The sequence below is a fragment of the Lactuca saligna genome, chromosome 5 (genome assembly GCF_052625555.1).
Source record: "Lactuca saligna cultivar CGN05327 chromosome 5, ASM5262555v1, whole genome shotgun sequence".
NCBI classification, from domain to species: domain Eukaryota; kingdom Viridiplantae; phylum Streptophyta; class Magnoliopsida; order Asterales; family Asteraceae; genus Lactuca; species Lactuca saligna.
Window position 1 is genome coordinate 14,301,876 of NC_136421.1, and position 20,521 is coordinate 14,322,396.

The 20,521-nt window shown below is 33.7% G+C and overlaps 3 protein-coding genes and 1 non-coding gene across 4 annotated transcripts; 2 read left to right on the forward strand and 2 right to left on the reverse strand.

The window, feature by feature from the left end:
* Positions 1–212: 212 nt before the first annotated feature.
* LOC144998084 (ABC transporter I family member 17-like) lies at positions 213–3,079 on the forward strand. Its single transcript, XM_078957907.1, has 5 exons — positions 213–813; positions 1,371–1,667; positions 1,805–2,140; positions 2,445–2,632; positions 2,728–3,079. Exons 2-5 carry the CDS (start codon positions 1,652–1,654, stop codon positions 2,980–2,982), a joined length of 795 nt encoding a protein of 264 aa, XP_078814033.1. The 5' UTR covers positions 213–813; positions 1,371–1,651; the 3' UTR covers positions 2,983–3,079.
* Positions 3,080–3,314: 235 nt separating this feature from the next.
* Positions 3,315–8,217, reverse strand: LOC144998808 (serine/threonine-protein kinase BLUS1-like). The gene is made up of 19 exons (XM_078958539.1): positions 7,928–8,217; positions 7,617–7,806; positions 7,199–7,453; positions 6,980–7,104; positions 6,820–6,864; positions 6,609–6,690; positions 6,458–6,526; positions 6,209–6,379; positions 6,060–6,125; positions 5,919–5,987; positions 5,651–5,785; positions 5,545–5,573; positions 5,308–5,454; positions 4,237–4,381; positions 4,085–4,132; positions 3,932–4,018; positions 3,728–3,832; positions 3,552–3,665; positions 3,315–3,412 (listed from the first exon to the last, which is right to left on the reverse strand). Exons 2-19 carry the CDS (start codon positions 7,773–7,775, stop codon positions 3,407–3,409), a joined length of 1,857 nt encoding a protein of 618 aa, XP_078814665.1. The 5' UTR covers positions 7,776–7,806; positions 7,928–8,217; the 3' UTR covers positions 3,315–3,406.
* TRNAK-CUU (transfer RNA lysine (anticodon CUU)) lies at positions 5,100–5,172 on the forward strand. The gene has a single exon. It is a non-coding gene; the product is annotated as a tRNA-Lys (tRNA).
* A 6,126-nt stretch (positions 8,218–14,343) lies between the features above and the next one.
* On the reverse strand, positions 14,344–17,998 carry LOC144997245 (P-loop containing nucleoside triphosphate hydrolases superfamily protein). Its single transcript, XM_078957104.1, has 12 exons — positions 17,521–17,998; positions 17,120–17,205; positions 16,976–16,985; positions 16,750–16,812; positions 16,532–16,645; positions 16,351–16,412; positions 16,192–16,246; positions 15,823–16,024; positions 15,628–15,734; positions 15,466–15,521; positions 15,257–15,349; positions 14,344–14,615 (listed from the first exon to the last, which is right to left on the reverse strand). Exons 1-12 carry the CDS (start codon positions 17,882–17,884, stop codon positions 14,508–14,510), a joined length of 1,320 nt encoding a protein of 439 aa, XP_078813230.1. The 5' UTR covers positions 17,885–17,998; the 3' UTR covers positions 14,344–14,507.
* Between the last annotated feature and the right edge of the window lie 2,523 nt (positions 17,999–20,521).

The following is a 20,521-nucleotide window of genomic DNA, read 5'->3' on the forward strand; positions in this document are numbered from 1 at the left end:
CAATTTAATATCAAAAAATATATTTAAAAATAAAAAATACATGTAGATTTACTAAAATACCCATTACACAATATATACAAAATTAAATCTTATTATTGTTTTTCGCTAGAAATTGTTAATCAGGTTTTTTGGGGAAAATTCAATTCCTTAGTCGTCGATCAACCATTTGACCTTTCTCCATCGCCAAAAATTGAGTTCCATCTCTCCTCATTTTCTGGTCTCCATCACCTTCTTCCTGTTGTTCCTTCTTCAGTTCCTCTGTTATTTCCTAATTTCTACTGATTTTTTTTTTCACATTCGAAGCATTTCGATTTGTGGGTGCAATCGAATTGGGTTTTTGATCATCGGGTACAACCCACCAAATATCTTTCAAATAATCGAAGTACCTAATCTTTGTGGATTCCGTTTCGAGTTTGGTGGAGGCGAGGCAGTTACAATGGCAACTTCGAAATCTCTGCACTAACATATTACTGGAGGGAGTATTTAAAGAGCTCAAATGACGATATTTTTTAAGCCATCAAAAAGCCGATCATCATTGTTGCTTCTGATTATTCAAAAGAGTTTCGAGTTAGAAGAGATGACATTGATGAAACTTTATTCTCTTGTAAATTGATTAAGTGTTACGCATGTGATAAGGTGGATTTAGGTTTGCCTGGAGATGAAGAACAACAAGACCTTAAATTGGGTAACCCTCAAATTAACAGTTACGATTATGGAGTCATGGAAGCTTTGATCGTTGAAATCGAAGAATAATTCTTGATTTGTGGTGAGGCTGTGAGGATTAAAGAGATTGTCGACAACAATAAAGATGAGGTAGTTCACATTCCTTGATTTCAAATCAATTTGTTTCTTAACAAATCGAGTTCATGGATTGTAAATTATGCTCATTGTCTATCATTTTTCTTTGCTAGTCTGAATCGTTGTTGTACAACTCATTGAGTAAGCTTTAATCGGTAAACCTTTCTGTGTAAACTCTCAAGGTTCGGAGACAACATCTATCAAATACATGTTCTTATAATTTATGAATTTACAAATACATAGTTCTATCTTTAACATGAATATTCATGACTTTAATTGATTGATTTATTGCAATATTTGATTAGGTTTAATGCTAATTAAATCTATTTAGTTCTATTCACTAATAATTTGGAAAGGATAATTTAGTACAATCACTTTTTATTTTGATTTTTAAATATATTTTTTGATATTAAATTGATTAATACCTCATTAAATTATCATATTGGATATAAATGTGAGTTTAATAGATTTAGAAAGAATATATACGATAATTACAAACTTTAGAAGGATATAAATGTAATTCTTAATGTTTTTAAGGATGTATATGAAATTTTCCTTGTTCAATTTTGCAGACCACCAATGCAGCTATTACACGTCAACTTTTGAATATGTAGTATAAGCAACTGTAGTTTAGAGGTGTTTTCGCACGAATAGATCGTGCGATTAGTTCCCATCTTTGCCATCAAGATCCTCCTCCATGTGAAGTGACACTGACACATCCACTCAACCAAAAAATGAAACAACCGGACAGGTGATATCCGGCCATGAACTACTTCATACCACTGAGGAGGCCTTTTGCTCATCTACATAATCAGCGTGTGAGATCGCACTATTCCGCTAAGCCTCGGTTTCGATGGAGGTTTTCGAAGGTAAAGACCAATTATATTGCAAATACTCAATGTAATTTGAAACTTGACGAGTCATTCTATTGATATTGAACCCCGTTCAAGATTTTTGGTAATCGGTTTGTTGATCCTAATTTTGGTTTTGGCATTTTAACAAACAGTTGATCAGCCGGAACATTTACTGTTAGTGAACGAAGACGAGCATGGTAGGTTTAGTGGATCAGATGCCAAAATCGAAGTGAAGAATTTGTGGAGATTTTCAGATAAAGGAGTTTCCATCCTTCAGAACGTAAGTCTGGACATACCTAGTGGCAAAATCATCGGAATCATAGGCCCGAGTGGTAGCGGTAAGTCTACGCTATTAAGAGCACTCAACCGTCTATGGGAACCAGCTTCCGGTACGGTGTTCCTTGACGGAAAAGATATCACCGGCCTTGATGTTCTTCAGCTGCGGCGAAAAGTCGGTATGCTGTTTCAGCTTCCTGTTTTGTTCGAAGGTAAAAATTAAATTATCATATTCTAATTTTGGGTCATATTAAATAATTACTTTTGGTTGCTATAACTTTAAATAAGAGAAGCATGCCCAAATAGCATCTCCTACACCCCGAAATTATTATAATCACTTTTGAAACGCACTACTAAGAAGTTGCAAGAATACTGGTTATTGAGATAAATATATAATTACCTACATTTATGTGGTTTTAATCAACTAAATATGTTATTTTACTTGTGATTAATAGCTTTCAAAACGTATGTACTTCTAAAAATGAGATGCTGGAGTAACATTTAGATTCTGAACAGGGACAGTTGCAGACAACATAAGATATGGGCCACAGCTGAAAGGAAAGAAACTAAGCGATCAAGAAGTGTACAAGTTGCTGACTTTTGCTGATCTTGACTCCTCTTTCTTCAATAAACATGGCAACGAGCTATCTGTTGGTCAAGCTCAAAGAGTTGCACTTGCTAGAACATTAGCCAATGAGCCAGAGGTAATGTGGTTCGTTTTGCTTAAATTATGGTAAGAAAAGTAACTCATGTGAAATTTACCTAAGTACCCCTTTCTTGTTGGGTCTTCCTTACTTAGGTTCTGTTATTGGATGAGCCAACAAGTGCTTTGGATCCAATATCGACACAGAACATAGAAGATTTGATGATGAAGTTGAAGAGTAGTAAAGGGATGACGATTGTTATGGTTTCCCACAGCATTAAACAAATTCAAAGGATTGCAGACGTGGTTTGTGTGCTTGTAGGTGGTGAAATTGTTGAAGTTGTGAATTCAGACAAACTCTCAGAAGCTAAGCATCCTATGGCAACAAGATTTCTTCAACTCGGTTCTTGATTTCTATCAGAGTTCAACAATTGAATCCCCCTAATAGTGTTTATCAGAACACTCGGTATGTGCATAATGATTAATATAAATGTTTGTTTTTTTTTTTTTTTTTTTTTTTTTATCAATACAGAGCAAATAGTGCGGGTTAATTTATGCACAAATTGGTTGAACAAAGTGAAATGAAGTTTTACCAGTGATAAATTAGGAATAAATTTTAAGAATGGGGATGGGAGAACATTATCTCTCAAACCCTCAACAACATAATACTAAAGATATATATATATATATATATATATATATATATATATATATATATATATATATATATATATATATATATATATATATATATGCACCTAAACTTGACATTTTTATTCCGCCAACTATCTTTGGGGTAACATCTTCCGGTTTTGACTTTAAGGTATAATAAAATTCAGACCTGAAATGACATGTCACAAGTTGGTACCTCAAAATGATAAAGTTAATTAAAAGAAAAACAGTCAACTGACACTAACTGGTGAATTTAAAAAAAAAAAAAAAAAAAAAAAAAGGTATGGTGAAGTTGCAAACTAATTAACCTGGGGATTCTCAATTCGGCATTTCTGGAGCTCCTCTTGTGCACATGCGAGCCTCCATTGTAAATAAGTTATTTCATTAAGTAAATCCTTTTCCCTATTGCTGCTTGCATCGAGCTGAAAATAGGGAAATAAAATTATTTTTGAAATGGAGACTTATAAAGCAAATGAATACTTACCGTGGGTTTTTCTAGTATGGGAAAGTTTGCAGATGGGCATCCTCCATCTATATTAAAGTTAGAATCACCAGCGGAGTTTGCCTTCATTAGACTCAATATGCAATCCTATAACAGTAAAATGTGTAAACAATCTTTTACTTTTCAAGTAAATTGAAAAGTGAAGGACTTTAAATTTGCATGTGATATATAATAAGTTTTACATACCCTTTGAAGAGTATTCGTCTGTAAGACAAACTGGAGGGCAGGCATAGGAAGATTGTTCTGATGACCAATGGGATTTTGGGGTATTACCTACAAACAATATTATATTATTATTGCTAATAAATGTGGTATCAATATTTTTTTATAAATCCAAACCTGCATGCTATGACTCTTCTGCATTATGGGGGGTGGGGCTGCTGCTGCCTACAAAGAAATAATGATTTTTAACTTTAATCTTGATGTAAATGGAAGCCTCAAAAATATTTATCAAATTCAAAAAAATATAATAAAATAAGTGAGCTAAATACCTTGTCAAAGTCGATACTCTCGGAAGTAACCTTAAAACGGCCTCTTTGTTGGACACGATGACCTTTTGCTTTGTCATCATGTTCATCACCACTTGCTGCTCCATTGCAACTAGGGACTCTAGAGAATTGACCTTGCAGCTTCTCACTGTAATTTCATATAATCAAATAAAAACGAGTCACTTGTGAAACAGCTTAAACTAGAGACTTCACAGAAACAGAAAAAGGTATCTTAACATTGCTGCATATCATATGCTATTTTCTAGCAAAACATCAAAAAATAAGTTAGTAATCTATGTGTATTCAAGGCCAATAAGTTGGTAATCTAACGACAAAATGAATAAAAAATTTATGGATTGGAAGCAATTTCATATAAACATTGCACTTTCCAGCATTAGTTACGATTCAATGAAGTATCAAACCATTACACCATTTCTTGCACCAAAATAATAAAAATCGAGTAATATTTGGGGCAAAAGGTAGTTCCTGTCCAACCCATTGCACCATTTTTATCATAACAAGAATAATTCCAGGCATATTCATTTTCTTATAGAACTTAAAAAACAACCCTTATATTTATTATCTTGATCTAATTTTTTTTCTTTTTATCACGGTAGCTTTATAGATTATTATTATCAAAAATTTATAACCAGCAATAGTATGTGCATATAATTAGTCATCAAAATTTAAATAAGTTTGCAAAATAATTAATAAAAAGTGTAACATATTAGCATATACGTTAAAAACATAAACATTAAAATACAATATAAATTAATCTGAATTTCATTTATAATATAATAACATCACAATAAATTTATATATTTTAACTTTAAATAAAAACATATTTATACTAAAAAATATCAGCAGCCCGTCTAGCTCAGTTGGTAGAGCGCAAGGCTCTTAACCTTGTGGTCGTGGGTTCGAGCCCCACGGTGGGCGAAAGTTTTTGGAGGTAAAGCTCAAAATCGTGTGTTTTTTGTTTGTATAGAACTATATAAAAATCCCATTCTTGTAAATTTTATTTTGTATGCGGATATTTGAAGCTAAGCCCAAAAGATAAAAGATAATTAATACCTATCCCATGAAGCTGCCCTCTGGTGAGAATGAGAAGTAATGCGATCGAACTCACTGGAATTATCAGCACGAGGAGAAGAATTTGCTGAAACCATTTGTCCGCTGTTAGAACCAACGCTTAACTCATCTTCAGATTTCTCGCATTTTCTACTCACAGATAAAACAAACTGTAAATCCAATAATAATAATACCCACTCTCTCACCATATGCAACAATTTAAACTAAACATAAACGTACATGGATAAAGGAGCCAGCGCAGATGGATCCTACAATGATTTTAATTAAATAATTAATTAAACCCAAAACGTAAAACAGATGAATACTCATCCAAAACTTTACTTACAATTTCTGCACTTTCTGAAGCTTCACTCAAGGATGACAACTGATGCTGAAGCTTTCTTTCATTAAGACCAGTCCCGGGGAAGGAATTCATGCTTCCCAACTGATATTTCTCAGCTACAGAGTCCTCATCTTGGAGCTTTTATTACATGAAAATTATTGTCACTTAATACATGATTAACCTACTTTTTTCGGCTTAATTCAAAAAGAAATAACCATGTATAGCTTGTCTAGACATTAACCCCATTAAATAAAAAATGTAGGCAACATACCAAGGAAGCTTGTGCCTTGACATCTTCAAGGTCAAAGTTCCATCCACTGATCCCTCTTTTGTATTCGTTCTGGAAGGAAGTTATTTTTAAAAAGATAAGTACAAAATTATGCTTCGTTAATGACATTTCAATAACCCCTACCTGTGACATTTCTTCTTTCTGCCCATCTGGAATTTCCTTTTGAGCAAGCATATCTTCCTCCTTTTGCTGTTATTACAAAAATTAGTTTCTCAGCACAAAAAGATAAATAATAACATTACAATTAAAAGAAATTCTTATAATAGACCAACCTTTAGTGCTTGAAGACGATCACCAATTGTTGGGAGGCCTTCTAGAAGCTTACGTACTATAAAATCATTTGATCTCGCTTGTTTGAAAAAATAATGCTTCAAAAGCTTCTTTGCAGAAGGGCGCTTTGAAGGATCTTTGACTAGACAACTTGCAGTCATCTGCTTAAAAGACTTTAAATTGAAAATAAACAATGTGTCAGTGTCAGATCACATACTTCAAGTATTATCAAGAAAAACAGAAGCTGTTACCTTGGAAAACTTATTGTCCCTCTCATAATCAAAACCAGGGGGTGCATTTTGCAAGGTCATTAGCAAAACCTACCAAATATGAATAAAGTATTTTAAACTAATTGATCATTAAAACATTAAGCAACATTTATGCGTGAAAAGTGAAAGGCACCTTCATTGGGGGATATTTAGAGAAAGGAGCATGCCCATGAGCAAGCTCCAGAGCTGTTATACCAAAAGACCATATATCAGCCCTGCATAGAGGGAAATTACCAGCATGCCCTTTAGGTATAAAAAGTAAAAACAATTTTGTGTTTGGATAATAATAATAATAATACATAATAAGTGGAGAAGTTTTTATGTGGTAAAGAAAAATTACTGACTTGAAGTCATATCCATGTAATTGCTCCATAACCTCAGGGGCCATCCTAACAAAAAAGGTAAATGTCTGAGTAAGAAAATAATTTCGGATTATTTGGTAATCATCATATTTAAAAAAGAAATGTTGATAAAGAACAAGAGTATATAAATATGAGAATTTACCAGCATGGTGTCCCAACAAAAGTATTCCTAACACGTTGTCTGTCACCTGAATCAAATAAGCAAGCTGAAACACCAAAATCACCCAGCTTGATTGCACCTTGGTCACTGATAAGAATGTTCCCAGCCTATGCAAAACCCCCACACAAAAAAAAAAAAGCAAAGTATTCAGTTTGGAATATAAATATATAATTATAATGGGAATGATGAAAACTGAGTTACTTTGACATCTCGATGAATGTGGCCATGATGATGAAGATACTCCAATGCCTTTAATGTCTCACGCAGTATAGTTGCAATAACAACTTCTTCAAATCCCTCAGGATGAAAAGCCTTCAACATATGAAGACAAGAGCCACCAGCCATAAAAGGCATAACAACCCATAAGTTATGGTCATTTACAAAGGAGCAGTGTGATTTAAGAACATTTGGATGATCAACCAGCATCATTATCTGAGACTCCCGTGACACGTTGTTCTGGAAAACAACAGATCAAAATTTTTGTAAGTTCCTTTTAGATGAATCTATGGGAATTGAATCTTGGAGATGTTGTTACTATATCAGCTAATTAATCACTATAACATAGATTTTTTTTTAAAGTATCGTGAATAAACTATGGAGAAACAAAATCTGAATTTACCAAATCGCAGTTTCCTTGTTCAAAATCGAGAACTTTGATAGCCACAACCTCATTGTTGTCGAGACACTTGGCCCTGTAAACATAGGCGTTACCACCTTGCCCAATCTCCTCATACAGCACATAGTGCTCCGCTCCGATCGGGTATTTTTTCTTGTCCATTTCAATCGATCAATTCCTGATCAAACAAAAACTGGATATATCTAATTAAAAATGCACCTCATACAACGAATCTTAATTCTACACTCCGTATGTATGATAATTAAACAAAATCAAAAGCAACATATAGAGAAGCGTAAATTTTAGGAACTTACATAAGAACGAGCCCTTGAAGATCAATTCTACGTACAAGCACCGAAAATTACAGAATCAACATTGATTATGCATATTAACCGATGCAATATTTAACAAAATCAATCTTGAGATTTTCCGAGGTGCAATAAAGGAAAGTTTACAGAGGCATTGATGATGATGATGGTGATGACGACGGCGAGAGCGAGGATGTTCTCTGGTTTCTCGTGACGGAGGAGAGAGAGAGTACCTATCGGATCGCCGCTCGAACGTAGAAACGTTTGTATGCTAAAATCCCGCCACTTGTTATGTCAATTGTCATGTCATGAGTCATCACTTCTTAAATTTGGATTTCTGTGACTTGCGATGCAGTTAAATCAAGGAACTAATAGTAATGTACAACTGTTGATGCACCATGTCCAAGTCGTTGAAAGTTGCTAATTGCTATTACACTTTGCTTTTGCAACGGGAACTAATTCTTACGCAATAATTTTTCTTATACATAACAATAACAATATCATATATAACAATAACAATAAAAATAACATTATCTTTTTAAAATTTATATTGTACAGCTCCATAAAAACATTGCAAATCTTGTTATTGGTATCTATCCTAATAAATAAAAATGATTTTGCCACATGTCCTTCTCTCATTCAATTTACCACATGTTATTTTGTCATAATTTAGAGATATATTTATTTTTTACTTGTCATTTATTTTATTTTTCATTTCTAATATATTATTAATTAGTTTCCATAAATTAAACCTACCATAATGATATTAATTTTAAATTTTAAATTTTAATTTCAATTTCAAATAAATTTACAGTTTAAACCTTTATGTTTAACAATTTGTTATAATTAACCTGTTTAGTATACGGGTCTGATAACTAAACAATAATTTTAATTTATTTATTTTTGGCATGTTTTTTTTCTCATAATTTTTATTTATTTCAAATTTCGAATTCAAATAAACTTCTCATTTAATCGTTTCTATTTAACATTTTGTTTTAATCAACCCGTATAATATACGGGTTTCACAACTAGTTTGGTATATACATTAACATATATATTAACATATATGAAATATATAATTCACAGGGTTTATACACATAATAACGGTCGATTACCTTTTTTAATTGATCTTTAAAGGCTATGCGATAGATCTATAATCTAATAAAATGCATTGTCCTACAATTTTTTTTTTTTTGATTTAAAATACATTTTTATCATCCATACAGAACTAGAACATTCTTTATTACTATTGTCAATAAAATAACGCATATTGTTTTTTTTTTATAAATATTGTTATGTTTATTTTATAAAAAGTATAACATAAGAACAGAAAATAAGATATCATGAAAACAAGGCATTAGAAAGTGTAAATACGAACCTAATTACAGCTGAGCCGACTTATATTTTAGAAAATGTATTTTTCTTAAAACAATGTTCAAATGCTATGCTATAGAACTATAATCTAACAATGAAAACTACATTTACTTTTCAGTAATATAAAATCTTGTATTCGTTTTAAACCTATAATATAATCGTTTGAAAATTCGTTTCAGAATACATTATTCTAAAATAAAACTTGATTGAAAAATTAATCATTATCATCCATAAAAAACTAACACACTGTTCATTACTATCTATAAAATAGTATATATTATCTTTTATGAATATTGTTATTTCTTTCATATAAAAATAAAAAGCATACCATAAAAGGAATACCATATAAACAAGACTAAATACTATGTCTTCTCATAGCGGCGATTGAAACGTGGCAGACACATGTTGATGAACGAAAACTTCAAATTTAAGTAAAATATTCATCATAACATTGAATAAAATATAACAGACACGTGTAAACAAGCTAAATCTTCCAATTTTAGTAAAATTTTCATCGTAGCGGTGAGTAAAACGTAGCAGACACGTATCGGCGAGCTAAAACTTCTATTTTTAATAAGTTTTTCATCGTAGCGGTGAGTGACACGAAACGGACACGTGTCGACGAGTTAAAACTTCAAATTTAAGTAAAATATTCATCGTAGCGGTGAGTAAAACGTAGCAGACACGTGTCGACGAGCTAAAACTTTCAATTTTAGTAAAATTTCCATCGTAGCAGTGAGTGAAATATAACACACGTATTGACGAGCTAAAACTTACAATTTTAATAAAATTTTCATCGTAGCGGCGAATGAAACGTAGCAGACACGTGTCGACGAGCTAAAACTTTCAATTTTAATAAAATTTCCATTGTAGCAGTGGGTGAAACGTAGCAGACACGTATTGACGAGCTAAAACTTATAATTTTAATAAAAAATTTATTGTAGCGGTGAGTGAAATGTAGCATACACGTGTCGACGAGCTAAAACTTTCAATTTTAGCAAAAAATTTCATCATAGCGGTGAGTGAAACGTAGTAGACACGTGTCGACGAGCTAAACTTTCAATTTTAGTAAAATTTTCATCGTAGAAGTGAGTAAAACGTAGCAGATACGTATTGACGATCTAAAACTTATAATTTTAATAAAATTTCATCGTAGCGGTGAGTGAAACATAGCAGACACGTGTCGACGAGCTAAGACGTTCAATTTTAGTAAAATTTTTATCGTAGCGGTGATTCGTGATGGAATGGAAAGTCATCTTCAATAATTTGAACATGCTGTGAATGATAGAGACAGTTTGTTCTTAGATCAAGGCACTTGTAAGCGGACTTGGATGTAGAGTAGCCAAGAAAAATGCATGGTGAGGAAATTAGCCATGGGTAGTAGAGGTATCCAAATGGTTTGAGTTAGGAATAGTTGGGAGGCTGATGAAAGAGTATTTGAAAGGGACTTTTATTGTTTAAAATGGTGGTGGGCAAGTGATTGATAAGATGGACTACAGTTTGAAAGGCATAAGTCTAGTATTTGAGTGAGGGTTTGGCGTAATGAAGGAGGGAGAGACCGGTTTCAACAATGTGTCTATGTCTTTGTTCTGCAACTCCATTTTGTTCTGGAGTGTGAGGTAGGGTAGAATAATGAGAGATACCATAGGTTTGAAGGAAGGGAATTAAGACAAGATACTCACCCTCATTGTTTACGAAGAGGGATAATATCTAATAGTTGAAGAATTTTTCAACAAGTATCTTGAACTATGGAAAGAGCTTGGCAACATCAGATTTGTGATGCATTGGGTACAGACAAACATATTTCGAGTAGGAGTCAACAAATATAACATAGTATATAAATTAATCAATTGATTTTTTAATAAAACCCCATCTATCAGAGTAAATTAATTGCAATGGTTCAGTGGCAACAAATGAATTTGGTCCAAAAGGTAATTTAGGACTTTTGTGTGGATGCGTGTCGAACCAATGAGAGATTGGTAATCTTGTACCGTTTCCAATTAGAATTTTGTCTGGGCCCCCATATGCAGAGGCATGTTGGAGGCCAGATGTCTCGAAAGTCACATGGTGTGAGTCCCCTATGTCAAAGAGCCATGAGATTGTGGTAATGAAGGAAACAGTAGTAGCATTTGTAATTGGGTTCTGAGATTGAGAGGAAACAATAGAGATGTAGTTATGTCTTAGGAACCTAGATAGTTTACGACATTCCTTGGTGGAGTATCCCGAAATGTTGCAGATTTGACAGTGAGAGGTGTTGTGATTCTAATTTTGGTGATAACCATAAGGTTGAGAGTGTGACCATTGAGGGATATTTGGTCCTTTTTTTGTGAATTGGGTGTAAACTTTTGGTTTCGGGGAGAGAGGTTGTTGGAGGGTTGGTGGGTCATGAAATTAGTAGTGATGATGGAGGATGTTATGGTTTGAAGAGTTTCCGTGAGTCCTCTTTCAAAATCGAGAAGTTTGTCAAAGAGTTCTGGGTAGGGAAGAGGGGTCTCATGTATTTTTGATGATTGTAACAATGTTATTTTATTCATCTCCGAGTTGAGATGGAATGTGCACCATAAGGTCTTCTTCAGACACGGGGCTTTGAGCAAGAGCAAGATCATCAGCAATGAATCTCATGTCTTGGAGATAGTCGGTAATAGATCTCTCCTTTAGGGTTTTTCACTAGTTTGGATTTCAGAGAGAAGAGATGAGACTTGGAGGTGTTGGCGTAGCTTGAATTCAACCGTTCCTAGGGTTCTCGGTCAGTATTTGTTGATGAGATGAGAGGTTGAATGGATTCTAAATAACTCCCAAGAATGAAACTGGTGAGACTTTGATCTTGGCAATCCCAGGTTAAGTATTTTGGATTTGCTTTCTTTCACTCTTTTTCTTCAATGAACTTGGTTCGTTGTGAATGATTGTCGTCGATAAAGGTTTCAAGTTGTAATCCAATCAAGGTGGATTCAACTTGCTTGCGTCAGATAGGAAATTTGTGGTAGTGAGTTTGATGGGAAAGTGAGTGGCATCACTCAATTGAATGTTTGTTGTTTGATTCACGATTGGAGGGTCTTGAAGGAATGATGGATTAGGGTTGTTGTGAGAAGGGATCGAGGATTGCTCATTGGAGCTTGCGGATCTCTGATACCATATAAAGGTTATTGAAAAGAATTGTTTTTATATATCTATACATTGAGTCTGCATTAGCTTTTATAGCCATTGTACATAACGAAATACAAGGAAAAGATATGATTGAGAACTAATAGCGAAAAATATTAAACTGATTAATTAAAAGAATAAATTAAATATGAAAGCTATTTTGTAGCTAGAGTATGTAATATCTTTGTAGAGCATCTTTAAATGGAATTTTCCTTTCCAATGATCTCAGACAATTCACAACATCCTCATTGGGACCTCTTTGCACCAGTTAACTCGAGAAATGGTCCATTTGTTTTTATAAATTTCTACTCCCATATAAAGGTTATAGAGAAGAATTGTTTTTATATATCTATACATTGAGTCTGCATTAGCTTTTATAGCCATTGTACATAACGGAATACAAGAAAAGTATATGATTGCGAACTAATACAGAAAAATATTAAACTAATTGATTAAAAGAATAAATTAAATATGAAAGCTATTTTGTAGCTAGAGTATGTAATATCTTTGTAGAGCATCTTTAAATGGAATTTTTCTTTCCAATGATCTCTGACAATTCACAACATCCTCATTGGGACCTCCTTGCACCAGTTAACTCGATAAATGGTCCATTTGTTTTTATAAATTTCTACTCCTATATAAAGGTTATTGAAAAGAATTGTTTTTATATATCCATACATTGAGTTTGCATTAGCTTTTATAGCCATTGTACATAATGGAATACAAGGAAAAGATATGATTGAGAACTAATACAGAAAAATATTAAACTAATTGATTAAAAGAATAAATTAAATATGAAAGCTATTTTGTAGCTAGAGTATGTAATATCTTTGTAGAGCATCTTTAAATGGAATTTTCCTTTCCAATGATCTCACAACATATCCTTGCAGAAATGGTCCATTTGTTTTTATAAATTTCTACTCCCATACTAAATTATAGAAACCTAATTTTACGGTTTAATTTTTTCAACAAAGAAAAACGAAATCTAATTTGTTTTCAACCAAAAAAAAACTAAATCATAGAAATCAAAATCAAACTATAATAATTTGAGTTTGTAATTATTTGGATACAATTTGCTTAAGTTCTGTCACCTTTTTGGCTAAACTCTTATGGTTTACCCATTACAAAACGAGTAAATACATAAATGATCTTATTGTTTGGAGTAATTTACACGTTTAATCTCTAATTTATTTTTTTTAATTCGAAAGGTCCCTACAGTTTGTTTTGTTGCACATTTGATCCCTGTCTTACCTAAAAAAGACTATTTTGCCATTGATTTTTTAATTTATTTAAATAAAATGAGATAGGTAAGGTAAGGTGAGGTGATGTGAGGTGGAAGTAGAGTTGAAGGTGTGTTTATTTAAATAAATTAAAAATCAAAGGCAAAATAGTATTTTTAGGTAAGACATGGACCAAACGCACTACAAAAACAAACAATAAGGATCTTTCGAGTTAAAAAAATAAGTTAGGGACCAAACATATAAATTACCCCAAACCATAGGGACCATTCATGTAATTTACTCTTACAAAATTTGTTCCAGTTTTTATGCTACACTTTTTACTTATCTTAGTTAAAAATATAGTCGATTAATTAAATTTGTAAATGAATCATTCTAGACACATTTAATCTATGTTATTTAGCTCTAAAATACTACAAGGTTGTTTCGCAATTACGTGAAAGTGAATGCGGCATATGGTAGTATGGAAAGTGCTAGTGGGCTACAAGTCATGGTTACCTGATACCTTGTCCTATGCCCATTCATATGTCTAGTTGAAACTTTTACGAGGGTCCACGATTCTCATGTTTCTTTAATATTTTTCCTTTGTAGATTCATCAGATTTTCTTTAAAATCTTAAATTGATTTTAAATGGCTTTTTTTCTTCTTTTAAACCCAAACAATGTGTCATTAGGTTTATATTTTTCAAATTAAAAAATATATATATTATTATACACTCAGAGTATACGTTGATCAAAAATACAAAAGCAACGAGCTTTCCTTTGGTAATGATGGTTTAAGAATGAAGAAACAGGGGTGCCAAATGCCAATCAAATGGCTTCTTATAGTTATTGTTAGTCTTCCATATTCTTCATGTACTCCTTTGAGAGTTTACTTTCCATTATCAGCTGTTGTTCTTTAATTAGCGAATACCCCGACTCAAGTAGACCTTCCACCGTTTGCTGATCAATCAAATCAAATGTATTACTTTTACACGCTTTACATCCAAACTTTGGATCATATCAGACAACTAATACAATGTGGCATGGAAGGCACCTTTCAAGGTTATTTTCAATAATGAAAGATGAGAAAAGCATTTGCATCTTTGTGGCATCTTTTTGAACCAGTCAAAAAATTGCAATTTTTGTCTCATTAATATTAATCTTAGAGTTGTTTCTTCCTTTGTTTCATTAACTTCCGTCGATGTTTGTCCCAATAAAGTGTTGCTTTATTATCTAGACCGTTTGAATGTGACTAAATGACCATTTTACCCTTACATTCCAACAAAGAATTTTCACAATATTCATCAATTTTGTTAAAAAAAGGTTGGCGTCTTAATATATTAAGTCCGTTTTTTTTGGCTTAACCCATTAAGTCAAAAAGTTACAACCCCCCATCCACATCTTGTCTCAGTCCTATGCATGCCAAAAGCAGGACAAGTGTCTTGTCTTGTCTAAGAAAAAGTGGTGGCCTCAAGAATTGGATTCGTTCTATTAAAATCTAGTATGGAGACCATCATAATTAAATCATTTTCTTTAGGAAATATAACATGAAAGAAACCAATGGAATCGGGTAACAAGATTATAAACCTTTTTAAATATACCTTTGGGGGCACAAACACGGGGAGATTTTCCTTCTTTTTTCGTTTGAGGAGTATACTTCCGACACTCTCAGGACCACCAATTTCGTTAACCCACTAAAAAATAAAAAATAAAAAATTATTGTGATTACGTTGTAAGCTACAAAATGGTGCTTCTTTTTTACTCAATGCAAAAAGAACAACTTAACAGAGAAAACACACACAGTAACCACCTTCAAGATCGAGTTGTCATAAGTTCGTGACCTAAGTGCTCCATAGAAGTCCAAGGCTAGAAGTAAATAAAAACACATACATCAACATGTCATGATTTTAAAGATATAAAACGATTGTATAAAATATGGTAAAGAGTGTGAAATAATATGCAATGCATATACCTTGATTAGGAAAGGTTTTCACTATGCTTATAACATCGTTCTTTGACAATCCATCTTTCTCATACATTCTGTTAACAATATTTATGATATCGTCGATGTTAGGCTGCCTGTTCCACAATTTTAAGACATTAAACTTGTGAATAATTAATTAATTTATATAAAGTCGCATGAAAAATATAAAAATTTGAGGTGCACCAGTAGAACTTGTCCATTCTCCCATCACGAACCAAAGGAGCATATAATGTTGAAAAATCATTTCCTGTAACAATTATAGGAATTCTGTTTGTGATATCTGATTCCCTCCAATCTTGTCCAATGCTAACTCTTGTTGGATTATCTGATAGATTCATCAGTGTGCCAACAACTATTTGGTTGTTCACTGTCATTTGAGTGTTTCCTGAATAACAATTAACAAATAAAATAATCATTAGTATAATATTATAATTAATTAAGGATCTCAAATGCTGGTTGGTTATTTCATGAACATATTTTAAATTATGAAATTGAGCAAAGGGCAAGTACAAGAGTGAACCATTCTTTCATCCAATCAGATTTGTAGCTCACCAAATCTACCAAGACCCGCATCAATATCATTGACCATTAAACAGCTCATTTTCCCCTGTTTTAAACAATGAGAAGATAAAATCAACCAATTAGTTTTGAAAAATCACACTTTAGACTTAACACATTAAATATGATAATAAAAAAGGTGAAACTTCTAACCTGATTTTGAACCACTTGAGATGCAGTACGATAGCGATCACGTATCAGTCTTCCTGGCTCTCCTGTAAAAGAGTGACAAATATAGGATGGAAGTTTACAAGTTTTATAAATAATAGTAAAAGATTTTAAAAAAACTAAAAACTTAGTATGAAAATTGTAATTTGTATAAGCAACATCTTACCAGCTCTCTCTGATTCCAACTCTCCAGCAGACATGATCACAGGTAAAATTCCCATGGCCTGGAAAATAAGTTCAGTTTGAAATGTTTTTCCTTGCCCTTTTCCTCCCCAAATGCCTATTAAACAGATGAAAAGAATCACATATCAAAGTTTTCAAACACTCACACACTGTCATCTAATACTAATATACTGCTCTTGCCACTTAGGTTACAATATTTACCTAGAATCAATGGAACTTTGATATTGAGAAGATGTGCAATATAGTTCTTCACAATGTGGACAGCTGCACAAGTTTAGTTCGAAAAAGGAGATTCTGAGCTCTCCAGAATTTATGATAAAAGAAGTAATAATAACAAGATGATAATATATCCGATATTAACAAACGTTACTATGGTTATGGAGAGAAAAGTTCAGCGTCTTTAAAAGGATGGATCATCACAACTTACCAATTTTGTCCTGTAAAATGAAATTGATGGAAGAACGTTAATCATCATGTGATGTTGCAAGTTGCAAGTATCTGATAATGAAAATCAAAAGCGGAAGCATTTTGGAGTCGTTGGTTTTAGGAGATCAATACGATCAAATCATACCATGAAAAGCGGCGCGATGTAATAATCACCCTGGAGATACTCAAACGATCTGGTTACTTTTTGACGATAATCAAACACAATATCAGCTGCAGTGCAATAAAATAAAATCAATCAGCACTCTAGATATTCAATCCCGAGTTGACTGTTAATGTGGAGCAAATTAAACAATCAGCGTAATGTTTTGCCCCAATTCCAATTCAAAACCATGGAGTGATCTGTGATTATCTCCAAACACAGTATATACAATAATGCAACCCCAATTTCATCTTCTTAGACACTAAGTGTTGTGGAAACAGACTACTCTATGACTATGTGATAATCGATAAATCAGATACCGAATTCCTGTAGAAGAGTCACACACCAAACAGAAAAGAAGCGCATAAAATAAAATAATGACGTACAGTCCTTGCCGAGGAAATCTCCAGTGAAGAGATCGTCAATAACACCCGCCCTAGCACCGACGGCTATATTCATATTCTCAGACTCTTTACCCAGCCTGTACAAGTAATCATTGCCCTCCGAATCCTTCGCCTCCCACGACGATTGCTCCGACAATTTCTTCTTTTTACCCTCACTCTCCGCCGACGTTCCGCCATCTCCATTCGAATCACTGGAAGTAGCGATTGAACGGACAACAAACGGCGACACTCTTTGGATGGATAGAGTTCTTGGAAAGAGGGAAGAGGTTCTGCAATTGAATTTGAGGCATTTGGATAGGGTAAACGATGAGAGATCAGTGTTGTTGAAGTTGCAATGGAACGCCATTGATTCACACTTCTCTCCAGCAGTGCATTCTTGTCGTGAGTGTAGGGTTCTTGACGTTATCGTTATAGAAAAGAAGTTTAGAGCATTTGGCGCCACATAAACGATGCATTGTGTGTTGCTTCTCTTGAGAAAATAATTAAGATCGAAAAAATTACAGGAAGCTTTCTAGTTTTTATGAAAAAACCGTATGTTGAATTTCGAGTAAAAAAAAAAACCCTCATATATTCTTTTTATTGCAAGAAACACTGTTAGATTTTTTTTTTTTTTTTTGGTTATCTTTCATATTTATTTAAATGTATGCTTTTAAAAATATTATAGGTTGTTTTAAAGATCCCGGTGCGACCAAAACATGGTTCAAATGTAATTTCGTGTAGTTATCAACTAATAGCTTTCCTTATCCAAATTCAACTTGAATTTTGAGAGATATTAGAAGGTTCTCTCTGGTTGTTGAAACATACCAAATTCATACACACCAAATTCTCTTTAGTTTTTTTTTTTTTTTTTTCCGATTTTCCGTGTCTAGAACATGACATTGTTCCTTTAAGGATTATCCTACGTCGAATTTCTCGTAACTCGGATATATGAGAAAAATATTGATTCAGAAAGCATATCCTTGAAGAATCCAGTGATCATATTCTATTTTCTACCCAACTTCTAACACAAAATAAACAATATCACTTATTTTTACTTAATGGCCGTTGTGTAAAATAATTTATTTCTCGCGTTTTACTTTAGATTATACGGTATGGGTCGGAGGAAGACGTTATAGCCGACGTGTCACGCCCTTAACATCGTCTTAACGAAAGCAACACTCACATGTCGTTAAGGGGGTGTTATGACAATTCTCATTGTGACGAAGATGGGTAAAACGCTTCATTTGATTGGCTAACTTTTTAATGATATTTGACCATTTGCAGTCGACATGAATTAAAAAGAAAAAAAAAAACTATAAATACATACTACATATCCTAATTTTATTCACTCAATTCTTCTCTTTCACTATATTCGATCTATACAATTTCAGTTACTCTTCAAAAAAATTATGGATCTATTCGACTCGACCGACGATGACGATGACGATATATTCATCACTATGATATATTACACTAACGAGCTACTATGAGTAGATGCAGCCCCTCTACTAACAAGACGTACGATGTTAAACAGAAATCACGAGGAATAACACAAACATCTATATCACGATTACTTTGTGTAACAACGTAAATTTCAAAACAATTTTTCACAATTTAAAAACACACTTTCATTCATAATAGTTATAAAAATGTCATTGTATCACATAACAACCCATAACATTATATCCCAAGATCATAATATGTAAAACTCCTCATGTGTGTACTGATCAGGTCGGCGCCTTCCCGCGATCCTCACTGGTACCTGAAACACATAACACAGCATTGTAAGCATAAATGCTTAGTGAGTTCCCCAAAATACCACATACAACACATACGCCTTTCCAGGCCATAACTCTGTAGGATCTTCCGATCCAAGTGTCTCAGGGGACTTCCGTCCCGAATCCTGGTAGACCTTCCGGTTCTACCCGTATCGACCTTTCGGCCTGTAACCTCCTGACCTTCCGGTCCTTATCATACATAACATACATATCACATAACAACATATAGTACATACATCTCAAAGCATACAATACCTTCCGGCCACACATAGGTATCCTTCCAGGTACAGTATAGTGAGAAGACTCACCTTGGTATCTCGGATAATCTCGCACTCGAATGCACTGGTCTAGCCCCCGCCTAAACACGTAACAATACTCTCAAATAAATAATGGCTCTCAAAGGCTAGATTAAATCCACTCTACGATTTCCACAGAAGGGTAAAAGACCATTTTACCCCTCTCTGACCAAAAAGTCTAAAGGTTGACAAAAACCCTAAAAGTCAACGAAAATCAATAGGAGGCAGTACGCGGCACATACCTTCTCTGTACGCAGGGCGTACGCCGACGAACCACAATCGGGGTCTCAACCCCTTACGCTGCGCATACTGAGAGTTACGCCCAGCGTAAGTCTTAGTTTCAGCCATTCCATGGATTTTGGTCTTAAACGGTTAAGACACTCCTTCAACTCTCAGATCTGACTCTCCTTAAGCCTCTTATCCCATAAAGTCGGAACCTTTAAGCCTTGGCATGGCTGTAGAGGTCCCTACACTCTCTAACACCTTTCCTTTTGCCTCCAAAAGTCTAGATCTCATGCATGGCTCAATGTGTAAGTCCAAGATTGCATTTTTATGAACATACAACTCTTATAGTCCTGAAATATGATAGATCTAGGCCAATGGAGACCATTTGCTCATAAATTCTCCATCTTGGGACCAAAAACCCTAGAAATTGGTCCAAGAAGCACACAACACAAATGACAATGCAAGTTTTGAGCTTTTTACCTCAGGAAGAAGCTCCAACCTCTGAAAAGCTCGGATCTACTCTTTCCCATGAACTTCTAGCCTCCAAAATGACCTCTTCTTCTTTTCCACCACCTTGAAACGACACTTAGAAGCTTAGAACACCAACACACTAGCTAGAAACGAAGGAGGACTCTCTTTTAGGATTTCACTCTCTGGAATGGAGGCTAAGGTCAAGGCCATAGTATTCCTTTTATAGTGCTCAAG

Coding starts and splice junctions, on each gene's coding strand:
- LOC144998808 (XM_078958539.1), bottom strand. CDS start 7,775: ATGGACAAGAAAAAATACCCGATCGGAGCGGAGCACTATGTGCTGTAT. Junction 7,454..7,616: donor AACAAGGAAACTGCGATTTG/GTAAATTCAGAT, acceptor GTTGTTTTCCAG/AACAACGTGTCACGGGAGTC. Junction 6,691..6,819: donor TTACATGGATATGACTTCAA/GTCAGTAATTTT, acceptor CCCTCTATGCAG/GGCTGATATATGGTCTTTTG.
- LOC144997245 (XM_078957104.1), bottom strand. CDS start 17,884: ATGGCGTTCCATTGCAACTTCAACAACACTGATCTCTCATCGTTTACC. Junction 16,247..16,350: donor CTCAAGTGGTTCAAAATCAG/GTTAGAAGTTTC, acceptor TGTTTAAAACAG/GGGAAAATGAGCTGTTTAAT. Junction 15,735..15,822: donor AGAATGGACAAGTTCTACTG/GTGCACCTCAAA, acceptor ATTGTGGAACAG/GCAGCCTAACATCGACGATA.
- LOC144998084 (XM_078957907.1), top strand. Junction 2,141..2,444: donor GCTTCCTGTTTTGTTCGAAG/GTAAAAATTAAA, acceptor GATTCTGAACAG/GGACAGTTGCAGACAACATA. Junction 2,633..2,727: donor CATTAGCCAATGAGCCAGAG/GTAATGTGGTTC, acceptor TTCCTTACTTAG/GTTCTGTTATTGGATGAGCC.